Below are 12,947 nucleotides of genomic sequence, written 5' to 3' on the forward strand. Positions count from 1 at the left end.
TGCCACAGAGGGCATAGGGATACCGGCTGGTTCGTCCCTAAGTGAGGGGCTTGTGTTAGGCAATGTGAGGACGCAATGGGGTGTGATATACACAAGAGTGAAGGAGTTACCATCATGCTGTTTCCCGTCACCACTTTCACGCTGCCCTTCTCTACTTTTCCTCCCTTGTGAAAACCACAATGTTCTCATCACCTCAGCTTTACTGGAGTTTCCAGTCTGCCTGACTCATCTGCCAGCCTCTTGTACACTCCCTCCAGTGCTCTTCCCTGTCAGTTGAAAGGGCGACAGGTTTTGGGGATGTCCTCCAGAAATGCCCCCGCCTTGAGGTTTTAAGGCTGTACAAGGAATCTCTTGGGTGCCTCCAGCTGCTGTCGTGCCAGCAACTGACCTTGCTGCCAGTCTGCCCCTGTCTGCGTCAATGTCTCATTGCCTGCGGGTTTGCAGAAGGGGCGCTTCTTCCTGGGTCCTTCAGAAAGCGCGAGCCCCCCGCCATGCCATGCTGGTGGCCGTGAGGTAGAAGGGTGGGATTTTGAGAAATGATGAGATGAAATCTCTGCTCTTTATTTTCTCCACTTGTTTGGTTTTGTTAGTTTTGTACTAGCACAGAGGAGTTTTGCTATATTAGGGCAGTTCTCCTTGGGTGGTGACAGCAGCCTGGTATTTGTGGACTGTAAAACTGAGAGCAACATCTGGGCTCTAAAAGGAGCAGCCCAGTTCTTGGCGGGGAGGGACAAACAGTCCTAGCCCTGAGGTATTTTTCATGATGTGCCTCCCAGATCTGTCACCATCAGAGAGGGACTTTTCGCTTCTGTTGGTGAAGCTGCTGGGTTTACAGCTGCTGAGGAGCAAGAGCTTTGAATCTGCCAACAATTCCATCAATTGTTTGCATCAAGATAACCTAAATAACCAGAAACAGAAATAAATAACAGCAAAACCGTAACTGAAAACCTCCCACAAACATTCAAGTAGAGGGAAACTTTACCTTCTCACATCGGATTCCCTTTCTTTCCCACTCCCTATTTGCCAGCATTGTCTTTCTACCCTTAAAAAATATCTAATTCAAGAGTAGGGGACAGAGTGGAAGAAATAAGTTCCACTCAGGAAAAGCCTCAGGACAGTGCATTTTTTTCTGCTTTCTGTCTCGCTGTCTCAAAAGCAAAGCTTGTAACTTTTCTCCTGCTTTCAGCTCATGCCTCTGTGAGCGTTTGTGGTTACAGCTTCTATTTCTACATTGGCAATTTCTGACCTGTTGTTTGTTTTTTTTCCCTGTGAAAAGAAATATGCCCCTCCCAGTATCTAAAAGCCCTTGAGACCTACACTCCGATCCCTGGCTACTTTTTAAGGCCCTTTCCTTGATTTGAGGACCACAGAGGACAGATTTGCAGCACTCGATGTCTTCTGGAAGCCTTGCCGGAAAAGAGAGGAGCGTGAAAATGTGCCAGCAACAGGAAAAGAGGCATCGTTGTCAAGCTGCAGCGGTAGCAAAAGCAGGAGGCTGGGCCAGCGGTGAAGACGCCAGATTTCAGCGGGGAGGAGCCAGGGCCAGCGCGGCGCTGGAGCTCGGGCGCTTGGCCTCAGTCGACGCGCTGGGCAGGCACTGGCGTGCGGATGCGGGAGAGAAATAAATGAGGAGTCATAGCGAAGAGGCATTTCTAGCCAAGGGGAAGGAGCAGGCCTCGCCGAAGGGAGCTGACGTTGGGGATTACTGGAGCAGAAAGCAGGGGGAGCCTCACGGGTCTGGCTTCCACGCCGGGGCCAGCGCTAACATCTGGGCACAGCTGTTTCCCGGAGCCCTTTCTGCTGCTGCGCGTCGGCTTGTTTTGCAGCAATGGAATCGAATGGCACTTTCCTCGCTTGCAACAGTAAGTCAGTAGAAATGTCCTTGCATTTCAGCTCTTATCTTGTCCAAAAGCTTTATTTTTCTTCCTCTCTTCTCCCTCCTCCTTTGCCTGCCCATTCTGTCATTTGGAAGTAATGCAGCATTTACTCTGTGTTACAGAGATGACAGATTTTTCTCTGTTGATAGGTTTAGCTGTGTTGGTAGGAAGGGTGTGTTGGCTGGATAGATTTCTGCAAGTCCAGAAAAGTTGATCCAAATCTCCTCCCCTTTATGGTGAAACTGAGAGTGGGACGGATGCTCAACTGAGTAAACTCTCTGGGCTCTGGTGAAGACAGCAGGGCTAGGATAAATCACCTCAGCTCAGGGTCTGTCCCCAAGATGCTATAAATGTTAAGTGCAAATTAAGTAATGTTTCTAAAAAAGAAGAAATCCTCTCTGCCATTCCAGCAAGTGAGATTTAAGAAAATTCAATTGGTACTGAGGCTGGGAGGCTTGTCTGATAGACAGGGTAATGAAGTAGCCCTTATTCTCTGGTCTGACTTTAATATATTGATTTGTTACCTCTTCATTGTATTTTACTTACTCTGATGAGCAGAAACAACTCAGGACTGTGATAGCTACAGACTGAAATGGGATATTGTGATCCCAGAGAAATGGGAAAAGTTTTTTTTTTTTTCATGAGACAGATGCTTTCTTACTGTAGATGAGCTATTAAAAAAACCCCAACTAATAAAGCAATAAGTTATTGACCATAAACATAATCAGTTTAGCATTACCAGCAGAAATGTGAAAAGATTCCCCCAGGCTCAAGAAATCTTCCCTCTTTTTTTTTCCCCAGATGCTAGAAATCTGACAGGAAGGTGAAACAGAGGTTAATGTTACACTTTTTGTAGCTATCCCATTCATTGTACAACCACTGGGGAAAGAAAGCTAAGGAATACATCTGGAACTATTAAAATATTTCCTATTCTGGGCTGTGGGTCATTTTTCAGTGTATATTATTTAGTCTTCTGGGGTTAGGAATCAAGAAGAATTCAGTGGCTGCTTGTTAATCTATTTTCTTCTCACAGGCAGAAAAATACACAAGTGTTGAATGAGCCCAGCTTTTAAAAAAGTATTTACTGAAATTCCTTAACACATAACACACAGAAGTGCCAAAGTCATTCTGAATGCCAGACTACTTACGACAAGCAGAGTTGCTCACATGTTGGTTTGTTAGCAGGATCAGACATGTGATATGTAGTTTGTCAGAAATTTCTCAGATACTATGGTTTAGAGATATGTTTTGTCTATGGCTGTATGTTGAAACTCAGTTTCTTTCTTTGGTTTACACTCGTTTTTTCCAACATAGATAGAACAGCTGTATTTACTGTCAGAATTAACCACAGGCACATGGTTTAGTCTCAGTAAAATATCTGACTATGGGTAGGAGACACCTGAGATACCTTCTGGTAGCAGAAGCTGGTATTAGTATAGATGAGAGTTTCTGAAAAGTTTGTAGAGTTTTGTTTACTCTGCATTTGGATGGAGATCTGAGTTCGGGGAAGAAAACGGAGCATGCTCCCTTGTTTGCAGAGACAGAGTAGCTGCTGTGATTTAGTGATCTGTGCCTTTTATTTTGAATGTCTTTGATTCAGCTGGATGAGCTTCTTGTTGCTTATTTTGTAAAGAATCATCTACATTTAGTACGTAATGAATGTGCTAGACTTGGTGGGCTATTAATAATCTTTCTCTTGCCTCATTAAGTTGGTTTGTTTCTGAACTGGGAGCCCTTGTGCTTGCACACATTATAGAATAGCTAATTTGTACTATGCCTTATTCTTATACACTGACTTTTTCATCCAAGACACTGTGTACATTGTGTAGGGAATGCCACAGCCCCGCTACGGGAATGCCCTCTGCCACAGCCCAGCGTGAGAATCCACAGGGAAGGGTTAGTAAAATCATACAAAACAGGACATTTCCCTGTTTATTCTGTCAGTCACTCCCAAGAATTTACTTCTTCTAGATTTAAATTTCCAAATGAATCATCTCCACCTGCCCTTCTCAGCTGGTAGGACTGAGGAGGCTCCTTCTGGGCTCCAGCCTCCAAGGGTGGAGATAATATTACCTGGGATCAGCTTGGATCTGCTCTGAAGCAGCCGGTGACTTTGATCTCCTTTCCTACAAACAAAATATTCCCAGCACATCCCACTTAATGCAGGTTGTGTCTCATGCGTTACATGAGAGTTTTTTGAGCCATAGCATTTCTAGTAGTGCAGGAGAATTTGCAATTCTGGCACTTTGCAGTGCGTTAAGCATGCAACTTGTCCCTTTTTCAGACAGCACAAGTAAAATTCATTTGGAGTCTTTTTTTATTTTGACACAAAAGCTGCCAAACTTCCAATTTGAGCAATGTCTTTAGTAAAACTAAAGCCTGCGGTTGGTTTTGAGATTGTTGCTGGTGTGCAAAGCCCCAACATCACACCCAAAAGCACGTGAGTCAGGGCAAGAGGATCCTCGGGGAAAAATAGAATTTAAGGAGGAAATGAAAGAGGAGGAAGAAGGAAATGTAGTCACTTGGAAAACTGCTGCAGGTAGCAGAAATGAAAGGATACAGCCAACTAGAGGGGAAAAGCAAGAGGGAGAAATATGTGAGGAAGAGATGATTTGTGCAAGATCCGGAAGCTCAGCTGACTGGATGGGCAGCTCTGGGAGCCAAAGATACCGATGATTTGGGAGCAAAGTATAATTTCCCTTACAGGGAAATCAAAAAAATATAAACAGGTATTTATGAAGGAAAGCTGCAGACGAGTAATGGTTGACTTGATAAGGCTGGCTAAATGTAGGTGTCTGCAAGAAATTTTAAGCTTATAGGGATCTAGACAGGTGAATTGTACCCTGTCTTCTCCCGGTCCCTTGTCTACAGTGCACTGTAGGTATCTAAATACTGCGAGACTAACCCCCAGCCCATGCGTCTCCTGGGTCCTTACCGTGGGTGGAGGGTCTCAGTCCTTACTCAGTCAAGCCCACCAGAATGGAAGGCTGCAGACCCTGCTCAAACACAGAGGTTTCTCTTTTTCTTTATGCAGGTAGAGAAGATTTTGCCACAGTTTCTTCTAAACCAAGATACTTCCACACCTTAAATGACCCAGTTTAGACAATGTGTGTGGGGGAATTCTCACACCTTGGGCTGCCCCTCTCGTGGGTACCTTTTAAAGCCCTGTGTTGAGATACCGCACAACAAGTCTCGTTGTCTGTTTTTGGCTAAAGTTACAGAGTGCTGAAATTCCAGATAAATCACTGAGGGGAAAAAAAAGGATTTTCCCCCTAGTTTTGCATAATTCAATTGTGCAATTTAATTATTGCACAAATTTTGCCCTGCTACAGAATGATCACAGTGATCAGCATTTCGTCTGTGGAAGAAATTTCAGCTCCTGAAGAAAATGTGAGAAAAGCTGTTAAGTGGCCTTAAAAAAAACGAAGCTGTGACCCACCTACAATTGACTTTGGTTTTATGAGAAGAACATTTTCACCAGCATGTGCCCAGAAACCCAAATCAGGACAATGACTTAGGAGTTAAGCAACTAAGCTGCAAGAGTGCTGTCGATGCTGGTCCTATCCATCAAATTGATATCCTTCTTTTCAATTACTTTCTTACCGCCCTTTTCACACCGGCCACTGGAAAAGCTGTAATTTACTGCAAGCCAGCATTTGTTTCAGTGCCTCTCGCTCTGCAGCCAAATCTCTATGTGCACCGTGATGGAGGGACCAGTGGAAGGACCGAACCAAACCTTCATTCTGGTTTTGAGTTCCCGAGTGCAATGAACTTCAGTTAGGCATTTTACCTGGATTTCATCAAGAGTGCAGGGAGACAGCAGTAGCTTTTGATCGGTCACAGCCAGTGCTGTGCATGGATCTGCATGCCCTTTGAGTGACCCAGCCTGGCAGAAAGATTTATGAAGATATTCACAAATAAAGGTCACAATTTATACCATCTGTGAAATGTCTAAGCAGGCAGCCTGGCTTGTCTATACAAACCAGGGCCAGGGCTTTGCACCTTTTAACTGCCAGTACACTCTCTGGCATGGTTCTGATCCATAGCAAGCTAGCACATAGCATGATCTGGGTGATGGCTTGGGTCTGCAGTCCTTCCCAGTAGGCAGTCTGGATATAGCCAGCCTGTTTTGGGGAAAGATGGCTAGGCTGCATGGACTAGTCAGAGCAGAGCTGGAGAAAGGACTGTTTTCCTCCCAGAGACCTTGCGGACAAGGCGAGATATCCAAAGGATACACAGAAGAAGTGAGGCAGAGAAATACTGGGCAGGGTGACAGTGCTGATCTCGGTATACCAGAAACCTGTCCATCATGCAGCTTCTTGCTAACATGCCGATGGAGGAAGGTTTTAGGCAATGATTTGAAGAACAGCCGCAACAGAATGCTTGGGGAGAATTCCTTCTATATGAAACACCCTGCTCCGGCTTAGCAGAACCTCTCAAGCACCCTGGAAGGGAACTAAAGGGGGCAAGAAAAGCCAATGTAAGGAAGAGAAGGAGGTTTGCTGGTGCTGCCACAGGCTTTGCGGAGAAGCCCATTCTCAGTGTCACCACAAGGTGGAACTTGGTACATACCGCATGCACTGAAGATGCGCCCACTGTCAACAAGCAGCAGCATCTTTGGCCAGAGATGCACCGATGCTTATGGTCTCAGCACCCACTCCTTGGTCCCTGCTCCACTGGAGGGAGCGAGAGGGGGAGGGCTGGTGTAGAGGAGCTATTTGTTGGTGGTAAGAAACTGGCTGTTCTCAAGCTCTGCTGTGCCAACAGCAAGGCCTGGTCCTCGGAGGATGTGAGGTGTGACTGGTGACTGGGGAGAATAAAGCTGAAAGCAGCGAGTGCTGTCCTGGAGGTAGCAAGGAAGGAGGAAAGAGCAGGGGTGTCTACGGGTGGGATGTTAGAGGGCATGAATGAAGTGAAGAATGGACTCCAGAGGGAAAGGCAGGGCAGGTGGGAGCCTGCAGATGTGGAAGGAGCCTTGCTGTCCTGTCCTCTGGCAGGGTCGCAGCTGGAAGACAACTTGCCATTGCTGGGACCACACCGATCCCAGGCACAGGGCTGCTAAAGAGCTGATATAAAAGCCAGGTTGGATGGGGTGATGGTAGATGACAAAAGGGGACTCTGCAGAGGCACTTCACAAGTAACATCAGCGATTTGCAAAAGCACAGGGGAAACCAACAAAACCATTGTCACTTGACAGGTTCTCTGCTTTCCCAAACAGCAGCCACTGCCCGGTGCTGCAGCTGGTTGTACTCATTTCCAAACAGCTGCTGCACTGACAATGGTCCTTGTACCAGGTGTGCAAAAGTAATCATGAAAGTTTATTTACCATCAGCAACCTCAGTGTTTGAGTGCTCCGTCAACCTAACAAGTGACGGAAGGTTGTCGTGTTACTACAGACCAGCTGAACTACAGCTTTTCCAAACTCTCACTGATTCTGCGTTCACTTGGGTTCCACGTTCTCATGATTGCTGAGGCCTAGCAATATGTAGGGACAGACATTGTAGTTCGTTAACAAGCAGTGATACTTGGATTGTGGTGTTACTCTTATTAAAATAATTCTATTGAATTTCCCTGGGAGGGAAGGTGAAATCACAGTGTTTCTTCAAAGAATGACATCATATAAAATAAACCTATTTTTTCTTCTTGGTAACAAATGCAGAGCAAGGCACAACCTGTAGCCTCTTTAGTGGGAAAATCTCCTCTTAAAATGACATGTGTTGTGTAACTGTTGTGTAACGTGTTGTGTAACTGCCATAGGCATTACTTGTCATAACAGAGTAATTTACATCATGTGCATGATGCAATGGGGAAGTGGTGAGGTCATCACCAGCACAGGTATTTTCATTCCAGTCCCAAATTATCACAAGACTGGGCAAATCAGCAACTGACTTCTGTCATGTCATTTGTGTCAGTGTGGTGTAAAGAGGCTATGATCGGTATTAGGGTTACACCACTTTTGGTTTTGCCCAAACGTGGCGGTGATGGGAGAACAGGTCTGTCTAGCCCCAAAGAGCTCAAAACCAACCTGCTTCTTCCTCTGTGAAGTGGCAATAGCTCCTTTGTATAAGGATGTGATGGAGATTAATTCGTTTTGGAAAATTGTCTGAAGAGCAGCCTGTGCATTAATAGTTTTCTCACATAGCCCATTTCCTACCAGACTCTAGAGTCTTTCTGTCTCGAGTGCCTGTTTCCTGGCTATTAAAGCACTTTGCTGACTTTGGGACCATGTTCTGACGTCCTCATTCACATCGATTACCATTTACTCCATGACTAATCCGGCTGGAATCAATAGGATGATTAGCACAGCCCCGATCCTGGGCACGGGGACGTGAATAACTTCACTCATGTGACTAGTGCCATTGATTTCAGTGAGATTGGTCATACGGGTAAAATTGCATGCTTGAGTGTTTGCAGGGTTCAGACCCAGTCAGGTGTTACCTGCAGTGAATAAGGGTTGGAGAATTTGTCCCTAAGCCATTTGCAGGAATCACTTCCTCCAGCGCCGCAGAGTGCTGCAGCATCATGTAACATCAATAAGCAATGCTGTGTAACCCACAGTGTCACATTTATCCGTCAGGCTTTGTCTATGAGATGTGACATTGTCTCTAAATGACCTCAAGACCGGAATACATCCAGATCTGTTGTTTCCCAAAGCAGGACATTTCTGTCTCATCTTTGTTTTAAAACCAAACTGATTTTAACTGCCTCACATCTCTGAAGGCCTCACAACAGCAAAACTCGCACATTGCTGTTCTGGAGAAATATCTAAACTCGGTGAATGCTGATCCCATGCTTTGTGTGTATGCAATCTTCAGGGATAAGTACAGTAAAATGTTCTCTGAGGGCCTGGAAAGCTCCAAGCAGTGCTGTCACCGGCACTGCTTATTAGGAATTAATGAGAAAATGAAGCAGAGGGGCTCTGTGTGCTCTCAGATCGATCCCTATGGGACTCCGGCTGCTGCTGGACGGGAGAGCTGGTGCACAGAAGCAAATTGTTTTGCTAAGGCAAGTACAGGAGACCACTGTGTTTCCCACTCCTTTAATTTGATCAGTCCTCTCTAGTACAATGTGAAATACGGGAAGTGCTCAGAGTCTGGTAGCTAATAAATATCCCCTAGCCATTACATCATGGTGTCTACCTCCTAGCCCAGGCAAAAGCAAAGCTCCCAGCTCCCAGGGGAGCACTACAGAGATTACGGCTCCGACATCCATCCCCTAGATGTGCAGGGGGCTCAGAAAAGGCTGGAGGTGTTTCCTCAAACACCTCTTGACTGCCTGGCTAATGTGTTCAGCAATGCCTCATCCAGAAAATGCCTTTATTCGCCTTCGCTGTCTGTGATTTGTAGTTGCTATAGGTAAATAAGGCGTTATTAGTTGCACTGCTGTTCAAGGCCAAGCAATGGCTCTGCCTTGTCCCCAGGGTGTTTCTTACATGTGGCATATGGCAGCGATTAATGACTCTGATCCTGTCCTTGTGCTGGTCAAATAACCCAGTCCTTTGTGCTTATCTGTGAGTGTTGGTAGGGCTTCCTTCAAAATGCGGAGAAAGAAAGGGAAGACGGCTGGATTGCTGGATACCAGAAATAGAGAATATGTTTCTAAAACCTGTGTTGAATATGATGGGGGGCTGGTGATGGAGAGCCTTAGATTAAGTCTCTATCAGAAACGGTGACATACAGTTCGCTGTCAGGTTTCTCAGGCATGTACTGGTTCTGCAGCTTGACTCCATCTCCCTGCAGTATCTTCACCCTTGGCTTGCCTGGCAGGGCAGCAGCTAGCAAAGGCAAGGACAAAAAAACTAATCCATAACAAGGTCTGTAAACTCACCTAGAATGGAACAGGTTAATACGTATAGCTGCGATATCTCACTGCAGGAGGGGTCATGGCTAGGGAAGAGATGGATTTCAGCTCCAGGCATTGCCAGGACAATGGGCAATGGTCGTGAGTTTCAGCAAAGGAAATTTATCCTGGTCATACGGAACGTATTCTTCACTGAGAACATCTAAGCTCTTGAACAGGGCTTTAGGTTAGCTGGGGAGTCTCTGTACTTAGAGATGTCCAAAACTCACATGGACAATGCTGTGACGAAGCTGGTCTACCTGTGAGGGTGACCCAGCTTTGAGTGGGTAGTTGAACTGGACATCTCCAGAGGTCCATTCCAACCTGAATTATTCTCTGATTCTGTGTAATCAGTGACTTGTTTAACCACTGGTGGGGGCTTATCCCTGTACTAGACTGCAGGATAAATTTGAATTACAAGAATAAACCCAGAGCTATGCAGAAACACAGGGTAAGTGACTCACCCAAGTCATACAGGAAATCAGTGGCAGAGAAGGCAGTCTCCAGAGTCTTAGGAAAATGCTCTTCTCTAGGTGGAAAAAAAAGAGCATTATAACACAGTTTCCGAGCTGCTTTTGGGCTACGTTTGCCCTGGCAAAAAGGTGTTTTAACTTCCTTTTCACTGCATGTCAGTGGGAACAGCTCGGAGCAGCTCCGCACGGAAGAGAAAGGGTGGAGCCAAGCTCTCTCGGATCCTGGCATTAGTGGGCAGGCTGAGCTGACAAAGCCCTAGGCACTGATTAGGAGCCACAAACAATATTTGAGAGTCCTCCAGCCTGGAAATGATGCATAAAACCCCACTGGCATATGAGCATAGGAAAACTTGTTCCTTCTACCTGGGCAGTTGCCGGCAGGCGCCTCGGTGTAATTTTGCCTCCAGTGTTGTGAAGCTGGTGAGCAAAGCAGGAGGAGAGACTTCCCACCGTCCCCACCCCCAGCTGGACTTTGCCCTCCCCTGCCTTCCTCTGCCTGCACTCTCTCGCTGTCTCCGCTCCCTCCTTGGAGCCCCGTTTGACACCGCGCACGCCGGAGGCTCCTGGATGAGCAGGGATCCCCTCAGGGGTGGCGTGGCCCCCCATCCTTCCCGACACTCGACACCTCTCCCTGAGCCCCGCGCTGGATCATGCAGTGCATCCGAAGGCAGCCCAAGCGCAGCGTGTCCGAGGAAAACATCCTACGGGAGCAGAGCCGTAGAGTGGCCGAGTTGAACGGCACCAGGCTGGGTAAGGGACAAGTTGACCAAACCCTCGGCACTTCGACACTCTGGCAGCTGCTTGATTTCTGCCTCTTTTCCCTGCGCAGAGGCAGTGCTCCACCCTAAAGGCAACTCTTAAGGTTATTTTTAAACTCCTGATGTTTCTTTTCCTTTCCTTTGCCTGTAACCACCCGCCAGATATGTAAACCGCTTCATTTGAGGCATCAAAAAAAGTGGGACCTGTTTGGCAAAGGGTCGGTTTTCAAATCTCTTGCTGGTCTTTCCGAACTGTTGCTGGTTGAGGATGTTTGGGGAAGGCAGTGCCCTTTTCCTGCCTGATTTTAGGACTTCTCAGTGGTGTAATGCCAGTTGCTATAAGAGCCCAAGGACCCACTCAGAGGTCTGCGTTAACCATATGAAAAGAAACAGGAAACCCAGGGAGTTTCATAACTTCTGTGTGTGGCTCATTGCTGGTTCCTGCTCTCTGGAGACACAGCCCAAAGTGGATGTGAGTCCCTTGATTTCTGTGGCTACAGAGGGCAGGTGGAAATAGAAAATGGCCATTTACCCACATGAGTTATTTGAATTTTAGCAGAAAAGCTTTCTGTCCTTTAAACTGGTGAACGTGAGTTATGTCAGGTCTTAAACCAGGTGGGAGAGGGATACCGGGCAGGAGGAGGCTTGTTTTATAGCAGTTGTAATTAACGTGTTTATATCAGATCAGCAGATTTGCGAGTGAGCAATGCAGAAATATGGATTATCACTGTCTTCCATAGACATCATCCTAACTATTTCCTTAGTGAACTCAGAGCCTGGCTTCTACTGTGACAGCTATTGTTTTATTGTGGTTCCTGCTTGCTAAAAGCCTGAGATGGATAATACAAAGGTTAACATTTTTGATGCCTTAGTGTGCAAAGCTTCATAGTGCAGTATATTAACTTCATGGTTATTGCAGTGCTGTGTGTGCTTGAGGCGCTCCTACCTTTGCCAAACATGATTTTCAATCCGAACATTACTGCACGCTAAATATATTCTGTTTAGAAAGTGTGTGATTGATAATTTGCGAGGAGGGGGGGCCTGACCCTTGAAACGCACCCTGCAATTTTGCATGCCAAGTACGTGTTTGGTATTTCACAGAAGATGCTAAGCAAGACACAGCCTTGCCACGTGTTTTAGGCAGTGATTTTAGGCATGTTTCAGTATGGTGATTGTGCTTCTCATGTCCACTGTTGTTATAGAGTTGAAAACCAATATCCTTGTCCTGCTGCAGAGTGTTTTTGATTTTTTAAATTATATATGTGTATGATGACTGGTTTCTTTCATACAAATTTCCATTGCTGTGAGGTGGAGCTCTGGACAGCAAATCTCCTCATCTCCGCGGGGTTGTTAGGCAGAAATCCTCAGGAGCTGGTTCAGGCATAAAACCTGAACTGAGGTTTCTGCTGGGAAATGGTGTTTTTTCCTGGAAAGCAGCTCAAGTGACCAACGGAAAGTAATGTCCCACTGGCACATCACGGGTGCAGTTGCGGTTCCTGTATCAGCAGATCAGAGCATCTTCTGCTCCGTCTCTGGCGTAACGGAATGCTGGTGCTTTGTAGATAGGAATAGAGACACAAAGTGACTCACCCAAGGTCATTTAAAGAGTCTGTGGCAGTGATTGGACTGGGCATAGGAGGCAGGGACCAAAACACTGGCCCTCTTTCCCGGCCAGTTTAGCTGTCTGAGCTTGAACTGCTGCTAGACAGACACAGAGCAGGCCTGAAATAGGCTGTGTCCACCTGGTTAAGGGGATGCCTCTCCTTCCTCCAGACCCACGATGGGGTGGTTCAGTGAGTGCTTGGGGTCACCGCTGGCCGAAGTCAGGTCTAGGTGACTGCTCTCTATCTCAAAGGCCTCCCACATCAAAGGAATGACGGAGCCGTTAGACACCTGTGATCAGCCCTCTCACCCTTTCCTGGCCAAACCTGCTGTCTCCTAGAGGCAAGCTTGTCTCCATCCCTTCCCTGGCTTCTCTCACTGTCCTCTGACTCACGCTC

General features: G+C 46.6%; 1 protein-coding gene across 3 annotated transcripts in view; it reads left to right on the forward strand.

The window, feature by feature from the left end:
- Positions 1 to 1,560: 1,560 nt before the first annotated feature.
- PLCD1 (phospholipase C delta 1) overlaps positions 1,561 to 12,947 on the forward strand; it is a 57,907-nt gene continuing 46,520 nt past the window's right edge. The window contains exon 1 of one of the 3 annotated variants that reach the window (XM_054192297.1): positions 1,561 to 1,862. In XM_054192297.1, coding sequence (XP_054048272.1) covers positions 1,829 to 1,862 — 34 coding nt within the window. In that variant the 5' untranslated portion in view covers positions 1,561 to 1,828. Of the gene's footprint in view, positions 1,863 to 10,679; positions 10,940 to 12,947 lie in introns of those variants that run through there. The other 2 variants (XM_054192296.1, XM_054192298.1) reach the window with 2 other exon arrangements.

Source organism: Rissa tridactyla, chromosome 2 (assembly GCF_028500815.1).
Source record: "Rissa tridactyla isolate bRisTri1 chromosome 2, bRisTri1.patW.cur.20221130, whole genome shotgun sequence".
Lineage (NCBI taxonomy): Eukaryota > Metazoa > Chordata > Aves > Charadriiformes > Laridae > Rissa > Rissa tridactyla.